Source organism: Saccopteryx leptura, chromosome 1, assembly GCF_036850995.1.
Source record: "Saccopteryx leptura isolate mSacLep1 chromosome 1, mSacLep1_pri_phased_curated, whole genome shotgun sequence".
NCBI classification, from domain to species: Eukaryota; Metazoa; Chordata; class Mammalia; order Chiroptera; family Emballonuridae; genus Saccopteryx; species Saccopteryx leptura.
The window spans coordinates 387,856,754-387,877,039 of record NC_089503.1 but is presented as its reverse complement, the minus strand read 5'-3'; the positions used below and the strand labels follow the sequence as shown (position 1 = coordinate 387,877,039).

Here is a 20,286-nt window from a genome sequence, read left to right as displayed (position 1 = left end):
TACATGTTTCATGGGTGCAATTCCACAATACATCATCTGTATACTGTATGTTGTGTGTTCACCTCCCCAAGCCTCTCCATCACCATTCATCCCCTTGACCCCCCACCACCTCCCCCTGCCGCCCTCTACCTCCCCACCTCTCCCTCTCTCATACCTCCCACCACACTGCTGTCTAGTAGGTATGATTTGTCCCTTGCTTAATCCCTTTTCTGGTAAAGATTCTCACTGATTGATATCGCAGAGAGAGGAGAGGGGGGACAGGAAGTACAAGCTCACAGTCGCTTCACTTCAGTTATTCATAGATTGCTTGTCCCATGTGCCTTGACCGGGCACGCCCAGGGTTTCAAACTGGCCACCTCAGCGTTCCACGTTGACGCTCTGTCCACGGTGCCACCACAGGCCGGGCATGTTTAATCCCTTTGACACTGGGAATGAATATGTAATACTGCTTATTGACTGACCTTAGTCTGACTACCATAACATAGAGCTAAATAAGAATGTAGTTACAGGGTAAGCTTATCAAAGAGTTTCTGTAGAATGTGAAATCCACACTGTGGCTCTTCTAACCATGATTCAGTATTGCTAGTTCAGTGAGCAAAGTGATGTAGTCTGTAATGACAATATGTGATTGATCCAGTGTTTTCTCCTCTGGCCAAGTACAGGTGACAGTTGGGAAGCCTGTTTCCCCTTCAGCTGGTGCGCATCACGGGTTAACGTCAGAGCAAGAAGAATAAATGGAAGCAGGAGTTACATGACCCCACCTCACGCGGCCTCCTCCTCCTCACTCCCACCACACTGACGGGGCCACTTCTGAGTCCTGCTTAAGACCCAGAGGACAACCTGACTGCAGGGATGTGGGGTCACCTGTTGCAGAGAACAACGCCCCTACTCGATAACTCGCTTGCTAGCCTCAGTCCCTGTAACAACCAAAGAAGCAGACGCCGACCCTCAGATACAGCGGTTCCGGGAGACTTTTGGACCTTCCATCATTGATCTGAACACCCCGAGCTGCCCGCACGAGTGCCGGCCACCCACACCCAGCAGAGAACTCCCAACCCCTTCCTTCTGATTGCTTTGTTCTATTTTTGTTCATTCCCTCTCCATCTCCCTCCTCATAAAAACCCTGTCTGCACCGAGAGATTCATGGGGTTTCGGGACAGCCGTTCCCCCGTCTTCTCAGGCTGCCGGCTCTTGAAGAAACCTCTCTCCTTCACACCAGCGCCTGCCTCTCATGGTGCTACGGGCTTTCACCGCTCAGGCGTTGAAGCTGATATGATTACACCTTCACCTTTTTCATCAGGCCCCCGGCCCCTCCCCTCTGACCGCTGGCAGGCTGCTCCCTGTATCCAGCAGTCACTTTCTATTCTGTATGTTAGCTGACTTAGTTCAGTCAATGACACATATGAGTGAGATCATATGCTATTTGTGTCTCTCTGCCTGGCTTATTTCACTTAACATCATACAGTATTCTCCAGCTCGATCTGTGCTGCTGCAGAAGGTAAGAGTTCCTTCCATTTTGCAGTCGAAGAGTATGGCATTGCGTAAATATAGCACAGATTTTTTATCCAGTCATCTACTGACAGGCACTGGGCTGCTCCCACATCGCGGCTCCGTGAAGAACGCTGCAGTGAACATGGGGGCCTGTGTCCTCTTGAATTAGTGTTTCGGTTTCTTCAGATACAGTCCCAGAAGGGGGATCGCTGGGTCACTCGTTCACACTGAACCTGGATATCATTCTCCTCTCTCCACCCGGTACTAACACACTAAAGGGGGGCCCACGGGCTTCCCCTTGGTTCCCGAAATTAACACGGCACAGCCTCTTCACACGTAACAGATACTTTACTGCGTTTGAACAAGGGTTCCGTCCCTCTCAGAACAGGAAACACTGAGAACAGAACAGCAGACCCCTCTCCTGGTTAAAGCCCTCAGCCATCCATTTCCCTGGAGATTTCTGGAGAGCCAACTTTTCAGCTCAGATGGTGAGGAGCCCCCAAAATAGATCTGCAGACGACCGTCACTGGGCCCAGCGGATTTTCTGCACAAACCCACGTTGGATGAAGGAAGCCCCACTCGGTTCTGCAGAGCAGCTCAGCCCCTCACCCCCTTCGGGTTCGAACAGTATAACGAGGCCATGAAATGTGTTTCACTCCAGAAGGGAAACAACTTCCACATCAAAATATGGCCTGTCCCAAACCAGCTCGGTCACCTTCTGTAACCTGCTGCCCGAGCACAAGGCAGGACCTGACGGTGTTTGTCACCGCACGGGCGGAGCCGGCAGCCGGGCAGGAGGGTGGCACTCCACCTGGCGGGACTGACCTCAGAGCTTTAGCCACAAGGAAAGTTCATCTTCAGAAGGAGAGTCAGTAGGGGGTCAGGGCAGTGACGGGAGCGTGGGCTCCACACTGCAGGACAGGAGAGGACACTCAACCTCATCGACACCAGAGGCTGAGCTGATCCCCGCCCCTGGGAGGCTCAGGGGCACAGGAGGCCCCTCGGGCCCACCCACCTTGGGGCAGATGGCCAGGGACACACCCCCTGATCTCAACCTGAAGTATGGAAAGAGGGTCCCCGAGAAGGAGGCTGGAGGGAAAGAGAAGATGTGGGAGCCATCAGTCATGTTGTAGAAGGAGACGTCCCCTGCGTCGTAGTCCAAGAAAACCCCCACCCTGTGAGAAAACCTCTTCTCAAAAACAGTCTCAGGGACAGTGCAGGCACAATAGCAACGTTCAAACCGCCCCACGACCCAGAACCCCCTGTCTGAGGACTCTCTGTACCAGCCTTTCCTATTCACATCCCCCCTGCAGACCCCCAGGGCCCACTCGCTGTTGTCCCCGTCGGTGACCGCCACCTCCCAGTGCCAGCGCCCTGACGTGATGCCCTCAAGGCCCAGCACGCTGCAGGTAGAAACTGAGTCTTCATGGGAGTCCTTCAAGGTCACACTCATCTTTTCCTGAGAGATGACCAGGCCGGGATGAGCAGACTCTGGATCGAGGGTGACGAGCCCTGCAGAGAGAGGGGCAAACCCTGAGAAGCCCTGTCCTGCCCCACAACACGGGCACCAACTCCCCCTAACACTTAGCTGCAGGGGGGAGACGGCTAAGCCCCCTGAGGTGAGAGCCCTGTGACTCAAGCCCACTGCCCTCCAAACAGGAGAAGGAAACACAGGACTTATTTGGGGTTAGATGTGTCACATGGACCTTGAGGACCAGCCTGGACACCAACAGTGAGGAATATCTATTTAACCTCCAGTGTCAGCCAGAGCCACCAGCCCCGAACACGGTTAAAACAAGGGGTCCGTCCATCCCAGAGCAGGAAACACAGAGAACAGAACATCAGACCCCTCTCCTGGTTAAAGCCCTCAGCCATCCATTTCCCTGGAGATTTCAGGAGAGCCCAGCACCAGGGATGGTGCCGGAATCTCCATCACCACGGAGCACTGAGGAAGGCCGAGGTTGTGGGGACAGCTGGAGGAGCACCCAGAAAACACAGTCACTAGGCCCTGTCTGGTTGGCTCACTGGTAGAGTGTCAGTCCAGCGTGTAGAAGTCCCTGGTTCGATTCCTGGTCAGGGCACACAGGAGAAGTGACCATCTGCTTCCCCACCCTTCCCACTCTCCCCTTTCTCTCTCTCTGTCTCTTTTTCTTTCTCTCACTTCCCTTCCTTCAGCCATGGCTGGAATGAGCGAGTTGGCCCCAGGCACTGAGGATGGCTCCATGGCCTTGCCTCAGGCACTAGAATAGCTGGGTTTCTGAGCAACAGAGCATCCCTCCCAGATGGGCAGAACGTTGTCCCAGATGGGGTTACTGGCTAGAGCCTAGTCGGGGTGCATGCGGGAAGTCTATCTCACCACCGCCCTGCCTCTCACTTGATAAATAGAAACACAGTCACTCACAGGACGGGAACTTCTCGTGCCGCCAATCTGCAAGAGAGCCACGTGTCACGCCAGAGATTTGCAGACATTGGGTCGGAACCTACTTTTCTGAAACACACTGATGCCCGATTTACAGGGGAAGTATTCAGGGAACACTCAGCTGGTGCATTTGTTTCTTTTTGATACACACACACACACACACACACACACACACACACACACACACACACACGGTTGTCACGCTGCCACCTCCCCATGAAAGTTAAGCCAAAAATCTAAACACTCAGCGACTGAGAGTCCAGATACCGTCCTGAACACAGGGACCCAGACTTGAGTATCAGAGTTGCTTTCTCAAGTCCTGAGCCACACAACCATCCTGAACACTAGGTTTTCTTGAAAAGAACTGGGTATGAAACCGTCCGTTTACACCCTGGCCGTTTGACTCCATGGTAGAGCATTGGCCCAGCATGTCAATGTCCCAAGTTCGATTCCCGGTCAGTGCACACAGGAGAAACAATTATCTGCTTCTCCACCCCTTTCCTTCCCCTTCTCTCTCCCTCTCTATCTCTCCCTTCCCATCCCAGAGCTGTGGCTCAGTTAGAGCAAGTTGGCCCCAGGTGCAGAGGATGGCTCCATGGCCTCACTTGAGGCATTAAAATGGCTCGGTTACCAAGCAACAGGACAATGGCCCCAGATGGGCAGAGCAACACCCCATAAGAAGCTTGCCAGGTGAATCCCGGTCAGGGTACATGCGAAACTCTGTCTCTCTGCCTCCCTGCTTCTCATATAAGGGGGGGAAGGGAAATGTCCATTTATTAATGAAGAACAAATTAAGCTGATCTTATAAGTTGTCTGTAAGCCGTGGGAAGAGAGAATGCAGCCTGGCTGGGCTGAACTCGGAGGATGACTGAGCCGTGAGTGCAGAGAACTCGGGATCCAGGGTCAGAGAAGTCCCGCCCAGTTAGGAGGCAACAGAGAGGAGGCTGGGAAGGGAGACCGAGGTCAAAGCAGGAAAGACAAGTGTTCAGTAAGAGGACAGACACTAACAGATTTTCTTCTTCTTTTCACAGTTGGTGGAAGAAAAAAAATCAACTCTCTATCTGTATAGATGAACCTATATATACTGACCTGTCCTCTGCTCCCCAGAGAGACTGAGAGCTCCCAGGAGAAACCCTGCTGTGCCCCCCCCCAAAGATGCCATGTCCTATGCCCAGCACCGCTGACACCTTCCAGAGAGACATCGCTGATCTGTCCTCACGACTGACCTCTCCTCTGTCACTGCACCAGGAAGTACCAATAGAAACCCTGGCCGGTTGGCTCAGTGCTAGAGCATCAGCCCAGCGTGTGGCAGTCCTGTGTGCGATTCCCGGCCAGGGCACACGGAAGAAGCGCCCATCTGCTTCTCCACCCCTCCCCCCTCTCCTTCCTCTCTGTCTCTCTCCTCCCCTCCCGCAGTCAAGGCTCCATTGGAGCAAAGTTGGCCCGAGCGCTGAGGATGGCTCCATGGCCTCTGTCTCAGGGTCTAGAATGTCTCCAGTTGCAGCAGAGCATCATCCCAAATGGGCAGAGCATCGCCCCCTGGTGGGCATGCCTGGTGGGTCCAGGTCGGGCACATGAGGTAGTCTGCTGCCTGCCTGCCCGCTTCTCACTTCAGAAAAATACAAAAACGATAAGAAGTACCAATAGAACAGGGAGTGTTCAGGATGGATGGCTGGCCCTAACGGTGACCTGCAATCCAGGACGGGCCCACAGTGCACAACAGCTGTGTCCCAAGGAGGGGTCCCTGCACTCTCAGATGGAGGGCACACACGTGACAAGGAGAGCAGGGGCGCCAGCCCCACCCTGGTGTGAGGTGCACAGACAGAGAAGGGGACAGGGTGGAGGCCGGGGAGGGGAGGCCACAGGAAGTGAGTCCCTTACCTGCATACAGCTGGGCCTTCCCTCCAGCTGAAAGGGAACACACCCCAGTGAGAGCTCAGCCCCAACAAGCCTGCTCAGCACCCGTCTCCTGCCTCCTCTGTCCCACAGGGGAGACCACTCACAGGGCGGGGGCTGGGGAGGGGACGGCCTCTGCCACCTGCGGCCAGCAGGGGTGGCGGGAAACCCCGACCTCAGGCCAGGAAGCCCTCATTACAGGCGGAGTGCCACCACTGCCGGCTGCTGCCATGTGACCTGTGGGTGGCCATTGAGCTGCCCTGTGCTGAAACAATCGCAAAATATCCTGTGTCCCTTGCTGCTCAGGGTTGCCATTGGGGGTGAAAAATTATAGTCGGTATTGAAAACGTTTAGGAAATAAAATATAAATTATTCCATAGTTGTATGAAAACACTTTTCTGTCCAATCTGTTTCTAATAAAGGTGTAACTCAGGTCCAGCTGGCTGGCTCAGTGGTAGAACATCAGCCGGCATGTAGATGTCCTGGGTTTGATTCCCAGACAGGGCACACAGGAGAAGTGACTTCTCCACTCCTCCCCTTTCTCTCTCTCTCTCTCTCTCTCTCTCTCTCTCTCTCTTTTTCTCTTCTCTTCAGGTGTCATGGCTTGATTGGCTTGAGCAATTTGGCCCCAGGTGCTTAGGACGTCTCAATAGCCCCCTCAGGCGCTAAAAATATATCGGTTGCCGGGCAATGATGCAAACAAAGCCTCATATCATATAGGCAGAACTTCACCACCTACTGGGCTTGCCAGGTGGATCTGGATTGAGGCACATGCAGAAGTCTGTCTCTGCCTCTCTTCTCATTAATTTAAATAAAAAGTATAACTCACAAAAGGCATTAACTTAAGGAAGGGGTGTGAGGTGAGCTCTGGGGTAAAGAGGGCCAATCCTTCTCAGGTCAGTTATTTCTAAAGATAAGCATCTCTGTCCTGGGGCACTGACACCCTCCCATCCCGTCCCCTGTGTGGTAACCCAGTCTTCCCAGGACATTCTGATCAGCAAGCACCTCAGGGACTGGGGAGAACAGACTCCCTGGCTGGTGTCTCAGGGAGGGAGGAAGCCACAATCCTAAACTGATTCACCCCGTTTATTTACGTGACTCCGTTCCAGGTGCTGACCGGGAGCAGGGGCATTGAAGACCAGAAAACTAGCCAGACGGTGGGCGGGTCAGGGCGGGAATGAGACTCGGGGTGATGACAGTCTCTGGGGCCTCCATCCAACCTGGTTCCCAGCACTGGGGGCCAAACAGAAGCCACCGTACGTGGAGCCCAGGGACCAGGGTTGTACCTCCCGCAGGCTCCCACTGCCGCCCCAAGAAAAGGGGTCCCCATGTGTGTGCCGAGACAGAAAAAAGGAGAGGGACTCCCGGGCACAGGTGGGACAGAGCATCAAGGATATGTGGAGAGTCACTCACCAGCCAGGTAAACTGCCTTCCTCCACTCTGAAAGACAACACAGGAAACACGAGAGCTAAGAACCAGAATGCCAGCCTTGCTCAGCTGGTTCAATGGATAGAGCTTCAACCTGGCCTATGGACGTCCCAGGTTCGATTACCAGTCAGGGCACACAGCAACCATCCACTTCTCCACCCCTCCCTCTCTCCCTTCTCTCTCTCTTTCCTTCCCACAGCCACTAGCTCAATTGGTTTGAGTCTTGGCCCTAGGCACTGAGGACGGCTCATTGGAAGTGTCTCCTCAGGCACTAAAAGTAGCTCACTTGATTGGAGCATGAGCCCCAGACGTTATGTGAGAGTTTGTCTCACTATTTCTACTCTCCCACTTAAAAAAAGAAAAAAGAACCAGAATGTGTCCCATGAAGGGGACACAAACAGACCAGGAGAAGAAGCAGAACTTACCAAGCTGAACCTGGAGTTCATCTGAAAGAGAGAGAAAACCATCCTGAACTCCCAGAAAGACAGTGAGCCTGGGCATGCACGACAAAGGGTCTCTCTCTACCCCACAAGTTCCGACTCCGAACTCCCACCCCCGAGCTTCCAGCTGCCCTCCCTGAATCTCCGCAGCCTCCTGCTCCGGGCTGAGGGCCCTGTGTCTCCCTGGAGAGCTGAAGCCCTGGAGTCTGACATGGCCACCGGCCTGTCCCTCTCGGCACCGGCCTCCACGCCCACCAGCCTCACCTCTGGCCTTCAGCGCCTCCTCCTTAGTCTGCCTGTCCTCCTTAGCCCCGCGCAACGTCGCCTGTTCTCCGCGCGCCTTCGCCCACATGGAGTGCTGTCTCCAGGTGTAATAGCCAGCCCCGAGGAGCAGGAGCCCCAGCGCGGCCACGCTCCCCAGGAAAAGCCACATTCTTGCTGTCCAGGGAGACACCTGGGAGAAGAAGGGCTCTGCACCCGGCCAGGGACCCATCAGAATCCTGGTTCAGGACAGCCCAGCCCCGCCCGCGGGATCATGGCCCCGCCCCCTCATCCAGCTCTGCTGGGAGACCCCGCCCCCCTCCATCAACCCTAGGAGACCCCGCCTCCTCTACAGCTCCCCGGGAGACCCCGCCTCCTCCAGCTCCCCGGGAGACCCCGCCCCCCTCCAGCTCCCAGGAAGACCCCGCCCCCTCCAGCTCCCCGGGAGACCCCGCCCCCTCCAGCTCCCCGGGAGACCCCGCCCCCTCCGGCTCCCCGGGAGACCCCGCCCCCTCCGGCTCCCCGGGAGACCCCGCCGCCCTCCAGCTCCACGGGGAGACCAGCAGCACTGACCCGGGATGAAGATGGCCATCGCCTTCTCCTGGCCCAGGATGGGGTTCAGCAGGGAGCAGGTCACGTTGCCCGCGGAGCGCTCTCTCACCACCAGGGCGGCCTCCACGCTGTACAGCCCTGCAGCGTCCCGGGCGTGGGCCTCAGAGAAGGCCAGGAACTTCTCCCCACGGAGGTCTCTCCACTGCACCTGCGGCTTCGGGAACCACCCTGAGGCGCTGCACGCCACGAGGACGCCATCCTCCTCCGGCCCCGTGATGTGCACTCGGGGCGCAGAGCCCACACCTGCGGGGCGGGGGGGAGAAATAGAACCGTGTCTTTCAAATGTCAACATCGGGGCAGGGAGCACCCCACTGTCCCCCTGCCTGTGGGAGGGCAGGGGTAGAGCAAGGGGGCACGTGCTCTAAGTTGTAAAACCACCTCCTGTGATAAAGACCCCAATTACCAGGTAAATATAGGGTGAACCATGTGGGACAGTGGCGCTCTCACGTCCTCTCTCCTGAGAACTAGTAATTGCTCATCAGAGACATGCGTGCAGTGGTCGTGTCTGCTTCGCTATCCGGTAGATCGCTTGGTGAGCCTCGCATTGTGGTGCAATGCTTACTTAACACGAAAAAGTCTTTCCCCAGAAGCCAAAGCAAAACCCTGGGAGTCTCTGCAGCCCAGTCTTCTCCCTGAAAACGGTCTGCGTCCCCAAATCTCCTCACTCAGCTGGATCAACTGTATAAACCTCATGAGCTCTCTGATGCACCCTGCCCAACCCAGTGCCGCTCCTGCGGCCAGGCGACCATCTTCCCCACCTCGTAACTGCGCCTGCGCCTCAGCTCTGCTCACCCCAGACAGCCTCACCTCTGCAAGGGGAGTGCTCCCGCACCACGTGGTAGACTTCTCCCAGAGATGCATCCAAAGTCCATAGCATACCGTCCCCATGAGCTGGTGTCTGCCTCCCCTCGCTCTGCTCTTTCCATTGAACCCCAACCCCAACTCCCACCACCTGTGCTCCTCTGGGCCACACACTCCAGCCACACGGACTGTTCGTTTGTTCACTGCTGGAAACCAGTCATTGCCTCCTCACCTCCTAGTCAGTCCGGTCACCTCAAGTGGCCTGTGGGACGTTGGCTGGTGAACTCAAGCGCCCGTTGGAGTGAGCACTCCCTGTGAACTTTCCCTGACAGCTGCGGGAGGGGGCAGCAATCCCACCCACACCAGGGGTCTGGCTTCCGGTATGGTCACCCCTTACCACCTCCCATTCGCTCACTCATCTTACAGACAAACCACAATGGCCTCCTCGGGAGCACAGACACACAGCTCACTCCTGGCTCGGGTTTTACATTGAGTGCTCCCTGAGCTTAGCACCCTCACCCCAGATAAGCACCCGCTAACCCCCAACTTCCTCAGAACTTTTGCTCAGATTGTCAACAGGACCCGGCAGAGCCCCTGTGTGACCGTGACACCTCCCTTCCCGCCCCGCCCCACACCCAGTGCCCCTCCCCCTGCTCCTCTTGACCTTTTATCCTAAGACCTAACCACCCCTGACATCCCCTCTAACCTACCATCTAACTATGCGTCTGTGTACCGTCTCCAGACGACAACTCTACAGGGCAGGGACCTCGGGTTCACTGGAACACCCCAGGGGCCCCGGACAGGACCTGGCACAGCGGAGGGCCTCCGTGTACCCTACTGAGTAAGCGGAAGAGCGGATGGGCTCCCTTTCCTCGTCTGCAAAATGAGCGGCTGAATGACCTTGTCCCCCAGGTTCCCCCAACTCCAGGACCCCAGAGTGCCGATCAAGTGACCAACCTGCCACCTTAAGCACCAAAGTGGCCTCATCGTACAAGCGTCCCTTTCTGAAGAAGCAGGAATACAGCCCGTCGTCGGAGGCCTGGACCTTGTGGATGACCACGGCCGCCCGCCCCTGGGTGAGGAACTCCCTGTCCAGCGAGGTCCGCCCCGCGTACTGCGCCATCAGCTCCTCCGTCTGCTCCCAGCCGTTCTGATAGACGTACACGGCTTCGGAGAACTTGGAGCGGAACCACCTCAGCTCCATGTTCTCCGCACTCATGCCCGGTTCCACGCAACAGGGCAGTGAGATGTTCCCGCCCAGCACTGCCACAATGGGTTCTCCGGGTCCAAACACCAAGAACTCCTCTGTGGACACAGACACAAGAGAGAGAAATGAGGACACATTGAATGGAGGCCGGAACACACCATCAGGCAGAGGGCCCCAGCAGGTGGGGACAAGTGACAGTCCATCCTGTCCTGATGGGCTGAGCTGTGACGACTCTGAATCAGGGCCCAGTCCTCTGATCACAACTTTGTGACCCCAAAAAGATGTCAAAACGACCCCCTCATCCCCCTCTGCTCCTGTCCCCACCCCTCCGGGAAGGGCTGTAAGCCGGGTTCTCATGTCCAGGGAGCATCGGAATCAGCAGGGGGTCTGGACACAGGTCGCTGGGCCCCGCCCCAGAGCCTCTGCACAGTGGGTCTGGGGCCCGAGGACGTGCATTTCCAAGTCGTTCCCCAGGGAGCTGGCAGGGACGCCCGGGGACCACCCTCTGAGAACCACAGCTCCACCCTGGTCCTCCTAGGACAGGTCTGGAAACTGAGCAAAGCACACACCTGTGGCCCAGTCTGAGCTCCTGGTCACTCAGCCACACCCCGCCCCTAACTGTGGGTGCCCTGTCCTTCTCCTCTGGTGAACTCCCTGTGACCTAAAAACTAGAGACAGTTGCTACTTCCTTTACAATCCTGTCCTCACTCCCATCACTCACGGGAACACAAAACACTGCTTGTTAAGAAAGAAAGCTCAGCCTGACCAGGCGGTGGCACAGTGGATAGAGAGTCAGCATGAGATGCTGAGGACCCGGGTTCAACACCCCAAGGTCACCAGCCAAGGTCACTGCCTTGAGCACGGGATCAGTATTTGAGCAAAGGATCATAGACATGACCACATGGTCGCTGCTTGAAGCCCAGGTAGCTGACTTGAGCAAGGGGTCACTGGCTCGGCTGGAGCCCCTTCCCCTGGGTCAAGGCACGTGTGAAAATCAATCAGTGAACAACTTAGGTGCTGCAGCTATAAGTTGATGCGTCTCTTCCCTCTGCCTTCCCCTCTGACTATCTGTCTGTCTGTCTGTCTCTGGCGCACCTGCGCGCTAAAAAGAGAAAGGAAGCGAAAGTGAGGGAAGAGTGTTCTTGCATTTCTGATAGCTGACTTGTAAAACGTGGTTTGGTAAATGTTCTTAAATGTCTGATTACAGTTAGTGGTTGGGGAGCATCCAGAGAAAGGCCTTCACCTATAGCCCCCACTCCGGGGAGGGCGGAGACAGCCGGCAGAAGGGGGAAGTGCCCACCCACCCTCCTAGCTCCCACCCACCAGGCGCAGCAGCAGGAGGAGGGACACACTCACCTGTGGACGCGCCAGCGAACAGCTGGAGGAGGAGGAGCAGGGAGCTGAGACGGCGGCGCACAGCCAGGCTGCAGAGACGCTCCATGTCCCCCTGGAGCTGGGGAGACGCCAGGCGGGAGGCGGGTGAGACCAGCAGAGGGAGCTCGGGGACCTCGCAAGGGACCACAGCGCTGGGGGCTGGCAGCTGTCCCAGCCTGAGCACAGCCTTCCCTCCTGGGTCATTACGTTGAGGGCGTGGTGGGCCCCACGCCACCCTGATACCAGGAAAGGACTGACATGGGCTTTTCCCGTCTTCTTTGAAGGCCTCTGTGCAGCCAGAGAACCGTTACGTTTGCTGGGGAAAAACTTCATCCCTTCCCACCCCAGGACGGCACCCACAGCGCAGGGACAAGCTGCTCAGAAAAAGACAGACCAAGCCCTGGCCGGTTTGCTCAGTGTTAGCGTAGGCCTGGCGTGGGGAAGTCCCGGGTTGGTTCCGGTCAGAGCACACAGAAGTAACTGTTTGCATCTCCACCTTCCCCTCCTCCTCCTTCTCTCTCTCTCTCTCTCTCTCTCTCTCTTCCCCTCCTGCAGCCTGGCTGGTTGGTTCCAGCGCGCTCAGGACGGCTCCTGCAGCCTCTGGCTCGGCCGCTAAAAGAGCTCGGTTCTGAGCAGGGACGCACTGGGAGTTGCCGGGTGGATTCCGGTTGCGGCTCATAAGCGAGTCTGTCTCTCTCTCTTCTCTCACTGAGAACGGAGGGGGGGGGTAGAAGTCCCTCCTTCTTCATCAGCTGGCGTCCATGGGAGACACTGCCCCTCTTCCTGTCCATTGTTCGCACACCACCGGTGACTCCCCAGGACAGAGGGTCCCCTGTCCTCCTGCAGACTCAGTCCCCTCCCAGGAAGGACGTGTGGGCCCCTGCTCACAGTTCTGTGGGCCCCTAGCCTCCTAATGACAGCGGGGACTCCCTGAGAAGCATCGGAACAGACCAAGTTCCTCTCTCCCCCCTGGAAAAGGTGCTCCCAGCACAGCACGTGCGCTGTTTCTGCGCGCTTCTGTGACTCACCTTCGTTTCCATCCCTCCCACCCTTTCTTGTTCAGGACCAAGGACGGCCCTACGTGCGGCAGGTGCCGGGTCCTGCCACGGACGGGCGGACGGACCGGCGCGGACTCTCCTCTCTTTCTGCGAGGTTGCTGTCTCAGGGTAAAGGATCCCTGTAAGGCCAGGAGCCGCCATCGTGGCCATTCACATGCAGGTTCCCATTGGATTCGGGCAGACGATAAAGAAATGGCGGAGTCAGAGGACGGGGGGCCATCCTATTTATTGGTGTCTCACCAAGACAGGCAAACCACAAAAGAAGACAAGGGAAAAGCAGAAAACCAGCTCTTCCCATGAAGGGCAAGGGATCAGGGAAGCCCCTGCAATTGTGATAGCAGGAACTGTGTGTCCAAGCTCCTGGTCTGTCCCACTTTATAGTGTAGAAGACCAAAATCCCTTAATCCAATATACAAACAAGGAAGTCTCCGATACAAAGTCACCCATCCAAGGCATAATTGGATTCCTCATGAGAGTGCACCACCCAGATAATACAATCATTCAAGGGTGTGGGGAAAAGCTTAGTCCCAAAACCAAACCCCAGGCTACAACGACCTGGCCTGCTTATAGCCTGTCCCCCACACCCAATATAAGTCACAAGCGAGCAAACATATATATCACATTTACAAACTTATTTGACCAACATTCCACCCCTTTTGCTCGCTTTACAATCTAAACCACAGGCATCTTCCATGATGGTCACTGTGCAAGGAGTAGGATACATTGCATAAACAGAAATAGTACCAACTACAGCAATAGGATTAACAGATCAAAAACTATAGGCGAAATGAGAGAGCTGTCAGTGGCACCAAGAGAGGCAAATCCTTTCCCTCTGGCAGAATACAGGCCAGAGTTTTGTCTGCAGACAGCACCGTAGCTGGCACCAGAGGCCGCCCTGAGCGGGCATACCAAACCTTATTGGCCAATACACCAGCATCTGCTGGTTCTATGTGTAGTAAAATAGGGGAACTCATTATTGGCCATAAAGAAATTACAAAGGTGCCCTTCAAAATGCTGTCCCCTTGAGCACTCAAGGGATAATACACTTCTACCTTAGGTGGCCAGGTGCTGGTTGCCCAAGGAGTTAACTGGAGGTCCACCTCTAACCCCTTTCCCCATGGTGCCAACAAGGCCACCCATCTCAGATGGGGGGCCTGTACAGTCCAGGGCCAAGTCCATTGAAGCCATTGTCCTTTAAGAAGGGCTGTTGGAGCAGGCAAGAGCACGTTGCCCTGCTGTCCGAAACCTGGCTTGAGTAAAATGTCCTTGGTGCGTATCTGCAACTGAATAGGGGCAGCTGTCCGATGCAGGAGGGCCTCTACTGGAGCTGGGCATCCCCGTCGAGGTTGCTCATTCAAAATCCGAAGTACTGTCCATAAGCGGCATGTCCATCCAGTAAGAGAGCCGGTGCCCCCCTCCTGTCGCAGTCCCTGCTTTAAGAGTCCATTATAACGCTCAATGATACCAGCAGCCTGGGGGTGGTAGGGAACATGGTACTTCCAGTCCACCCCCAGCTTTTGAGCCCATTGCCTCACCGTTGAACCAGTGAAGTGGGTACCATTGTCACTTTCAAGGACCAGCGGTCGCCTGTATGCAGCACTCAGGCGGTCCAGAGCCTGTATGACTGCCCTCTGGTCAGGGTTACGAGCGGGGTAAGCAGCAAGCAGCCCGGTGGCAGTATCTACACAAGTGACTGCATACTGGTACCCTTCTGACTTTGGTAAGGGTCCAATGATGTCTATCTGCCATCGTGTCAGTGGGACATGACCCCTCTGGATCTGTCCAGGTGACACCAGTGGTCTCCGAGGGTGTTCCTTGGAACATACTGCACATTGCTCACAGGCTGCAAGTACCTCTGCATAGGACACAGGCAAGTTCCAAGCCTTAACCGTAGCCCACATAGTTTTCTGTCCTGCATGGAGCAGGCGCCGGTGGAGCCACTGTGCCACATCACCTGCAGGTGCAGTCTCCAACCATCGCACCCTTGCCAACGTATCTGCCTCATCATTCCCAGGATGGGCTAGAGGGGCATGCCCTGTGACATGATATACTGTCACCTGCTTCTGGTGTCCTATTTCCCATAAGTCCTGCCACATGGCCTGACCCCATAATGGACGGTGCATTACCATCCACTGGTTAATGTGCCAAGTAGCAATCCAAAGGGTCAGTCCACGATAGACAGCCCAACTGTCAGTACAGATCACCAGAGGTGAAGGTTCATTATGGGCAACTAGCCAAACAGCTCTTAATTCTGCCCATTGGCTGCTTTGGCCTGTACCCGTGTCCATCCAAATAGTCTCAGTGGCCGGATGGAAGGCGATAGCCGTCCATTTGGCAGGTTGGCCCCTGCTGGAACCATCAGTATACCAGGCATCTTCAGGGATGGGCACCCGCCCCTCCTGGTAGGGACTGACCTCAGGTTCTGCCTCCTGAGCCCCAGTTGCACCTGACTCTAAAGTCGCATAGGTGACTGGACCCAAGACTTCCTGCAGTTCTGCTCTCAATGGGCTGGTGCTAAGAGCACAGCGTTGTTGCAGATAGGCACCCCACTTGGCCAGGGTAGACATTTGGGCCATACCACTACGTGGTTTAGTTGCCCAATCTCTCACCCATCCAGCTATAGGGTATGTTGTTTTGACTGTAACTGGTGTTGTGGTTGTAATACTCTCAGTTGCCAGGAGGGCAGCATACACAGCTGCCAGCTGCTTCTCTACTAATGAGTAACGAACTTCAGCACCTTTCCACAATTGGGACCAAAATCCAATAGGTTGCCGTAGGTTGCCGCTCTGTCCGCTGCCACAAGCCCCATCCAAACCCCTCCGAGGTTACATGAACATCCAGCTCACAGGGCCTGGCAGGATCAAACACATTCAAGGCCTGTGCCACCTTGACAGCTCTCTTAGCAGCTGCAAATGAACCTTACGCCTGCTCAGTCCAATCCCAGCGAACCCCCTTTCGAATAAGGTTGTACAAGGGGCGTAGTAACTGAGCCAAATGCGGTATAAATGCTCGCCAATACCCCAACAAACCTAAGAATTCCTGTAACTGTTTTACCGTAGTGGGCACGGGGTAGGCTTGAATCTTATCTATAACTGCGTCAGGGATAACTTTTGTCTTACCCGACCAGACAACTCCCAAGAATTTAACAGATTTATTTAACCCAGGTCCTTGTAATTTGTTCTCGTTAACTGCCCAGCCACATGCTTTCAAATGGGATAGCAGGGTAGGGACTGCTTGCTCCAATTCTGAAAGAGAATCACTAGTTAGCATAATATCATCAATATAATGGTACATGCGGACTACCTCTGGCTGTTTCCATTTAGCCTCGTCAGCAGCCACCAGCCCATGGCACAAGGTGGGGCTATGCAAATAGCCCTGGGGTAACACTGTAAAGGTCCATTGTCTCCCTTCCCAACTGAAGGCAAATTGGTCTTGACTCTCTGCGGCTATATCAATAGAGAAAAAAGCATTGGCCAAGTCTGCCACAAAGTGGTATGTCCCCAACTCATGGCTTAGCCGATCCATCATGTTAGCTATCGAAGGAACAGCAGCGTGCAAAGGGGGAACAACTTTATTAAGTTCCCTGTAATCTACTGTCATTCTCCAGGTTCCATCTGCTTTGCGCACAGGCCATACTGGGGAGTTGTAAGGACTGTGTGCTGGCCGGATGATCCCCACCTTTTCTAGTTCAAGGATTGTCCCTGTGACTTCTTCATAACCACCTGGCAGGCGGTACTGCTTGGTGTTAGTCACACGCCGAGGGACGGGTAATTGCAAAGGGGAATGTGATGCATGTCCCCGCAATACTGCCTTCACAACCCTGATCCGCAGCCGGAACTCCCCAGCTGTAGTTTCCAACCACAGTCCTTGCAAGACATCTACCCCCAAAATATATTCAGGAATAGGAGATACATACACCTTATATGGCTTAGGAGGCAGTCTCCCTATCCCCAATGGAATAGTTATTGGCTTCACTTGAACAGTTTGGCCCCCATAACCGTCAATGGCCACTGGGGTCCCAGCAAACCGCTCTGGGTTTCCATAGAGAAGGGAACATTCTGCACCTGTATCCACCAAGGCCAACACCTGTTGTACATTGGAAGGGGACCAGTGGATAGCCAGTTCCACATGTGGCCTCCGGTCCCCGCCCATCCCCGTTAGACGGGTCCCTCGGCCTTTTTCTTATTCAAACTGGTACAGTGGGTCTTGGGAGTTCCCCTCTCCCTCGGCCGTCTCTATCATATAATCTTGTAACCGAGCTGTGCGCGCACCAAACATTTTATTGGTAGCTGCTGGGGCCTTTCTTCTCAGTGGCTGGAACTTCTGTTCTGGTTTAAGCTGCCGCCAAAGCTCCAAAAGAATTTTATTAGACTGGCCATCCAATTTCCCCTTATCTGCTCCAGCTGCAATCAAGTCTACCCACATCTGTGTTCGGGTAACCTTTACAGGCCCGTTTCCCTTGTTAGTTGGGGGGAAACATAGGCAGCAGCCCTCACTGCTTTATGATCCCGAGCGGCCTCCAGCTCTCCCAAATCTGCTACCATCTGTGTAACTGCATTGATGGGCTGCCCCACATAGGGGCCCAAGATAGCCACAAGTGACCCAAAAAGGGCTGACGGGGCGCTAGCAAGGACAAATTCCCTCATTTTGGCCGTAAACACTTCCTCGTCTGGCCCACGAGACCCAGGGTTGAAAACAGCATTCTTCATACCTAGTTCTCCAAGGACCTTTACTAACTCACTGTAGCACTGCCACCGACTCATTGCCCCCGGCAGTTCTCCAGCATTCTGCCAGACCATACGAATGGCAGCCATCACCCATTCTAATAGGGTATGGTCTCCTGGGTTGCCATGGCAGTTCTGAAGACGCTGCCTCAAGGAAGAGTGTGTGGTAATGGCGGCCAATTTCTCCATCTCTGTTCCGGAGAGCATGATGCCATCCACCCCTATATCCCATAATCATAGTAACCAGGCTACCAGGGATTCAGTAGGTTTCTGCCTAAATTGTGCCCCCAACTCCATCAGCTCTGCCTGGGTATAGGGCCGGACCACAGAGTGTTCCATTACCTGGGCTGGAGGCTGTGGCTGCCCCTGAGGGACTCTTTGTTGCTGGGTTTTTACCTTCTTGGCGACAACTGGTCGGGCTCTCAGTGTGTGTATGGCAGCTTCAGCCTGAGCCTTCTCATCCTCAGAAGAGGAGTCGCAAGCGCCTGCTCCCGCTGACTCAAAGCCAATCCACCGGCACGGATGCTGCTGCTCCTTTGGTGACCGTTTAGGCTCCTGTGGCTGCTGGCTTTTGGCCAGAAGCTGAGACTCGAGCTCTTGAATCCGCAGTTGTTTCTCCAACAACTGCCGGTGAACACGTTCAACTTCCAGGGTAAACTGCAACTCGCGAACCCGTAATTCCTTCTCCAGTGCTCGCTCCAATTCCAGCCTTTTCTGCCGTTCTATTTGCAATTCATACTGAAGCTTTTGACCTCGGGCAGTTCCTCTTGAATAAAAAACATGTAGCCCATGGCCCCTAAAAGGACAGCCATGGGGAGCCAGAGCAGCAACCAGTACTCTATCCCACCCATCAAGGGTGGTGCCTCCATACCAATCTCTGAATCCTGCCGGAAACTACGCCGGTTGTAAGGCCAGGAGCCGCCATCGTGGCCATTCACATGCAGGTTCCCATTGGATTCGGGCAGACGATAAAGAAATGGCGGAGTCAGAGGACGGGGGGCCATCCTATTTATTGGTGTCTCACCAAGACAGGCAAACCACAAAAGAAGACAAGGGAAAAGCAGAAAACCAGCTCTTCCCATGAAGGACAAGGGATCAGGGAAGCCCCTGCAATTGTGATAGCAGGAACTGTGTGTCCAAGCTCCTGGTCTGTCCCACTTTATAGTGTAGAAAACCAAAATCCCTTAATCCAATATACAAACAAGGAAGTCTCCGATACAAAGTCACCCATCCAAGGCATAATTGGATTCCTCATGAGAGTGCACCACCCAGATAATACAATCATTCAAGGGTGTGGGGGAAAGCTTAGTCCCAAAACCAAACCCCAGGCTACAATGACCTGGCCTGCTTATAGCCTGTCCCCCACACCCAATATAAGTCACAAGCGAGCAAACATATATATCACATTTACAAACTTATTTGACCAACAATCCCGGTCGGCTCTCCCGGGACTTCCTGCAGCTCCGCTATCTCCCCGTGCTGCCCGCACCCACCCAGCCCCTCCTTCCCTGCTTCCTCCTCTGGATCCCCGGTGTCCGGACCAGCTTACCTGCTGCGAAAGTCCGGGACTGCCCGAGCGACTCTAAACGCAGCAGCAGCGAGAGAAGGACCAGGGACCCCGGCAGACCCCGAGTCCACGCTCAGAGCCCCAAACCTGCTGCCGGACCCAAGGCTGGTGTCAGGACCCCTCGTGCGGAGAGATGGGCGCAGCAGGGCCTGGCCCGGCTGCAGGGGCATCTGCGGGGACCGGGACCTGGGGCCACCGCGTGAAGAAGCCGCCCTTCTCGGGCTCCTTCCACCGGGAGAAAGCGAAAGCTTGCCGAGAGCACCCGCAGACTCTGCCCTGCCCTCTGCACAGCGCCCGGGTGTCTGGAGGTCACAGCGGGGTCAGGGCAGCAGAGGGCGGCCCAGGGGCTGAAACAGCCCTGCAGGGGGCGGACACAGGCTCAGGCCAGGGCCGCGTGTGGAAAGGCTGCTACACTCCTGTTGCTTGTCTTTTTTTTTTTTTTTTTTTTTTAATTTCATTTTACTGAGAGGGCGAGAGGCAGGAAGACAGAGACAACCTCCTGCATGCCCCTCCCCCCCACACACCGGGATGCCCTACCCATCTGCAGCTGCTGCTCCGTTGGTCAACAACCGAGCTAGTTTATCCTGAGACCATGTGTTGGGCAGATAAAATGTATTATGCTCACTTTGTTAAAGAGGCCATCGCCCAGGTGATATTAATGTGTGTTGGAGATCGTTGTAACCTGGGGCTTGGTTTTGGGATTAAGCCTTTCCCACCCTTTTTGCTGTACGGCGGTACAATCCAATCATGCCTCAGAGAAGTGACTTTGTATTAGAGACTACCCTGTTTTGTATATTGGATTAAAGGTTGTGAAGCTACACTATAAAATGGGGGCAGAACGGGACTTGGCTCTTGGTTCCTGAGGTTAGCATGAGAGAGCGGAGAGAGTAGAGCCAGCAGCGGAAGGAGGCCACGTGGAGGAGGCCAGGAGAAGCAGCCAAGATGGCGGAGTGCTGAGTGAGATGCCAGTTTGTGTAGAGTTTGTATCTGGGATAAGGAAGAAGATGG

General features: G+C 55.2%; 3 protein-coding genes across 3 annotated transcripts in view; all 3 read right to left on the bottom strand.

Moving 5' to 3' along the window:
- The window catches only part of LOC136389235 (butyrophilin subfamily 1 member A1-like), a 32,849-nt gene extending 20,440 nt beyond the window's left edge, over positions 1 to 12,409 (bottom strand). Inside the window, exon 1 of the mRNA XM_066361069.1 lies at positions 12,324 to 12,409. The gene's annotated coding sequence lies outside the window, so the exon portion shown is untranslated. The remainder of the gene's footprint in view (positions 1 to 12,323) is intronic.
- The window catches only part of LOC136387782 (butyrophilin-like protein 1), an 87,794-nt gene that overhangs the window by 42,232 nt on the left and 25,276 nt on the right, over positions 1 to 20,286 (bottom strand). The gene's annotated exons all lie outside the window — the stretch shown is intronic.
- Positions 1,596 to 19,552, bottom strand: LOC136389159 (butyrophilin subfamily 1 member A1-like). Its single transcript, XM_066360967.1, has 9 exons — positions 19,261 to 19,552; positions 11,912 to 12,008; positions 10,306 to 10,653; positions 8,509 to 8,790; positions 7,939 to 8,145; positions 7,220 to 7,246; positions 5,792 to 5,818; positions 3,893 to 3,919; positions 1,596 to 3,003 (listed from the first exon to the last, which is right to left on the bottom strand). The coding sequence occupies exons 2-9, from the start codon at positions 11,994 to 11,996 to the stop codon at positions 2,372 to 2,374; spliced, it is 1,635 nt and encodes a 544-aa protein (XP_066217064.1). The 5' UTR covers positions 11,997 to 12,008; positions 19,261 to 19,552; the 3' UTR covers positions 1,596 to 2,371.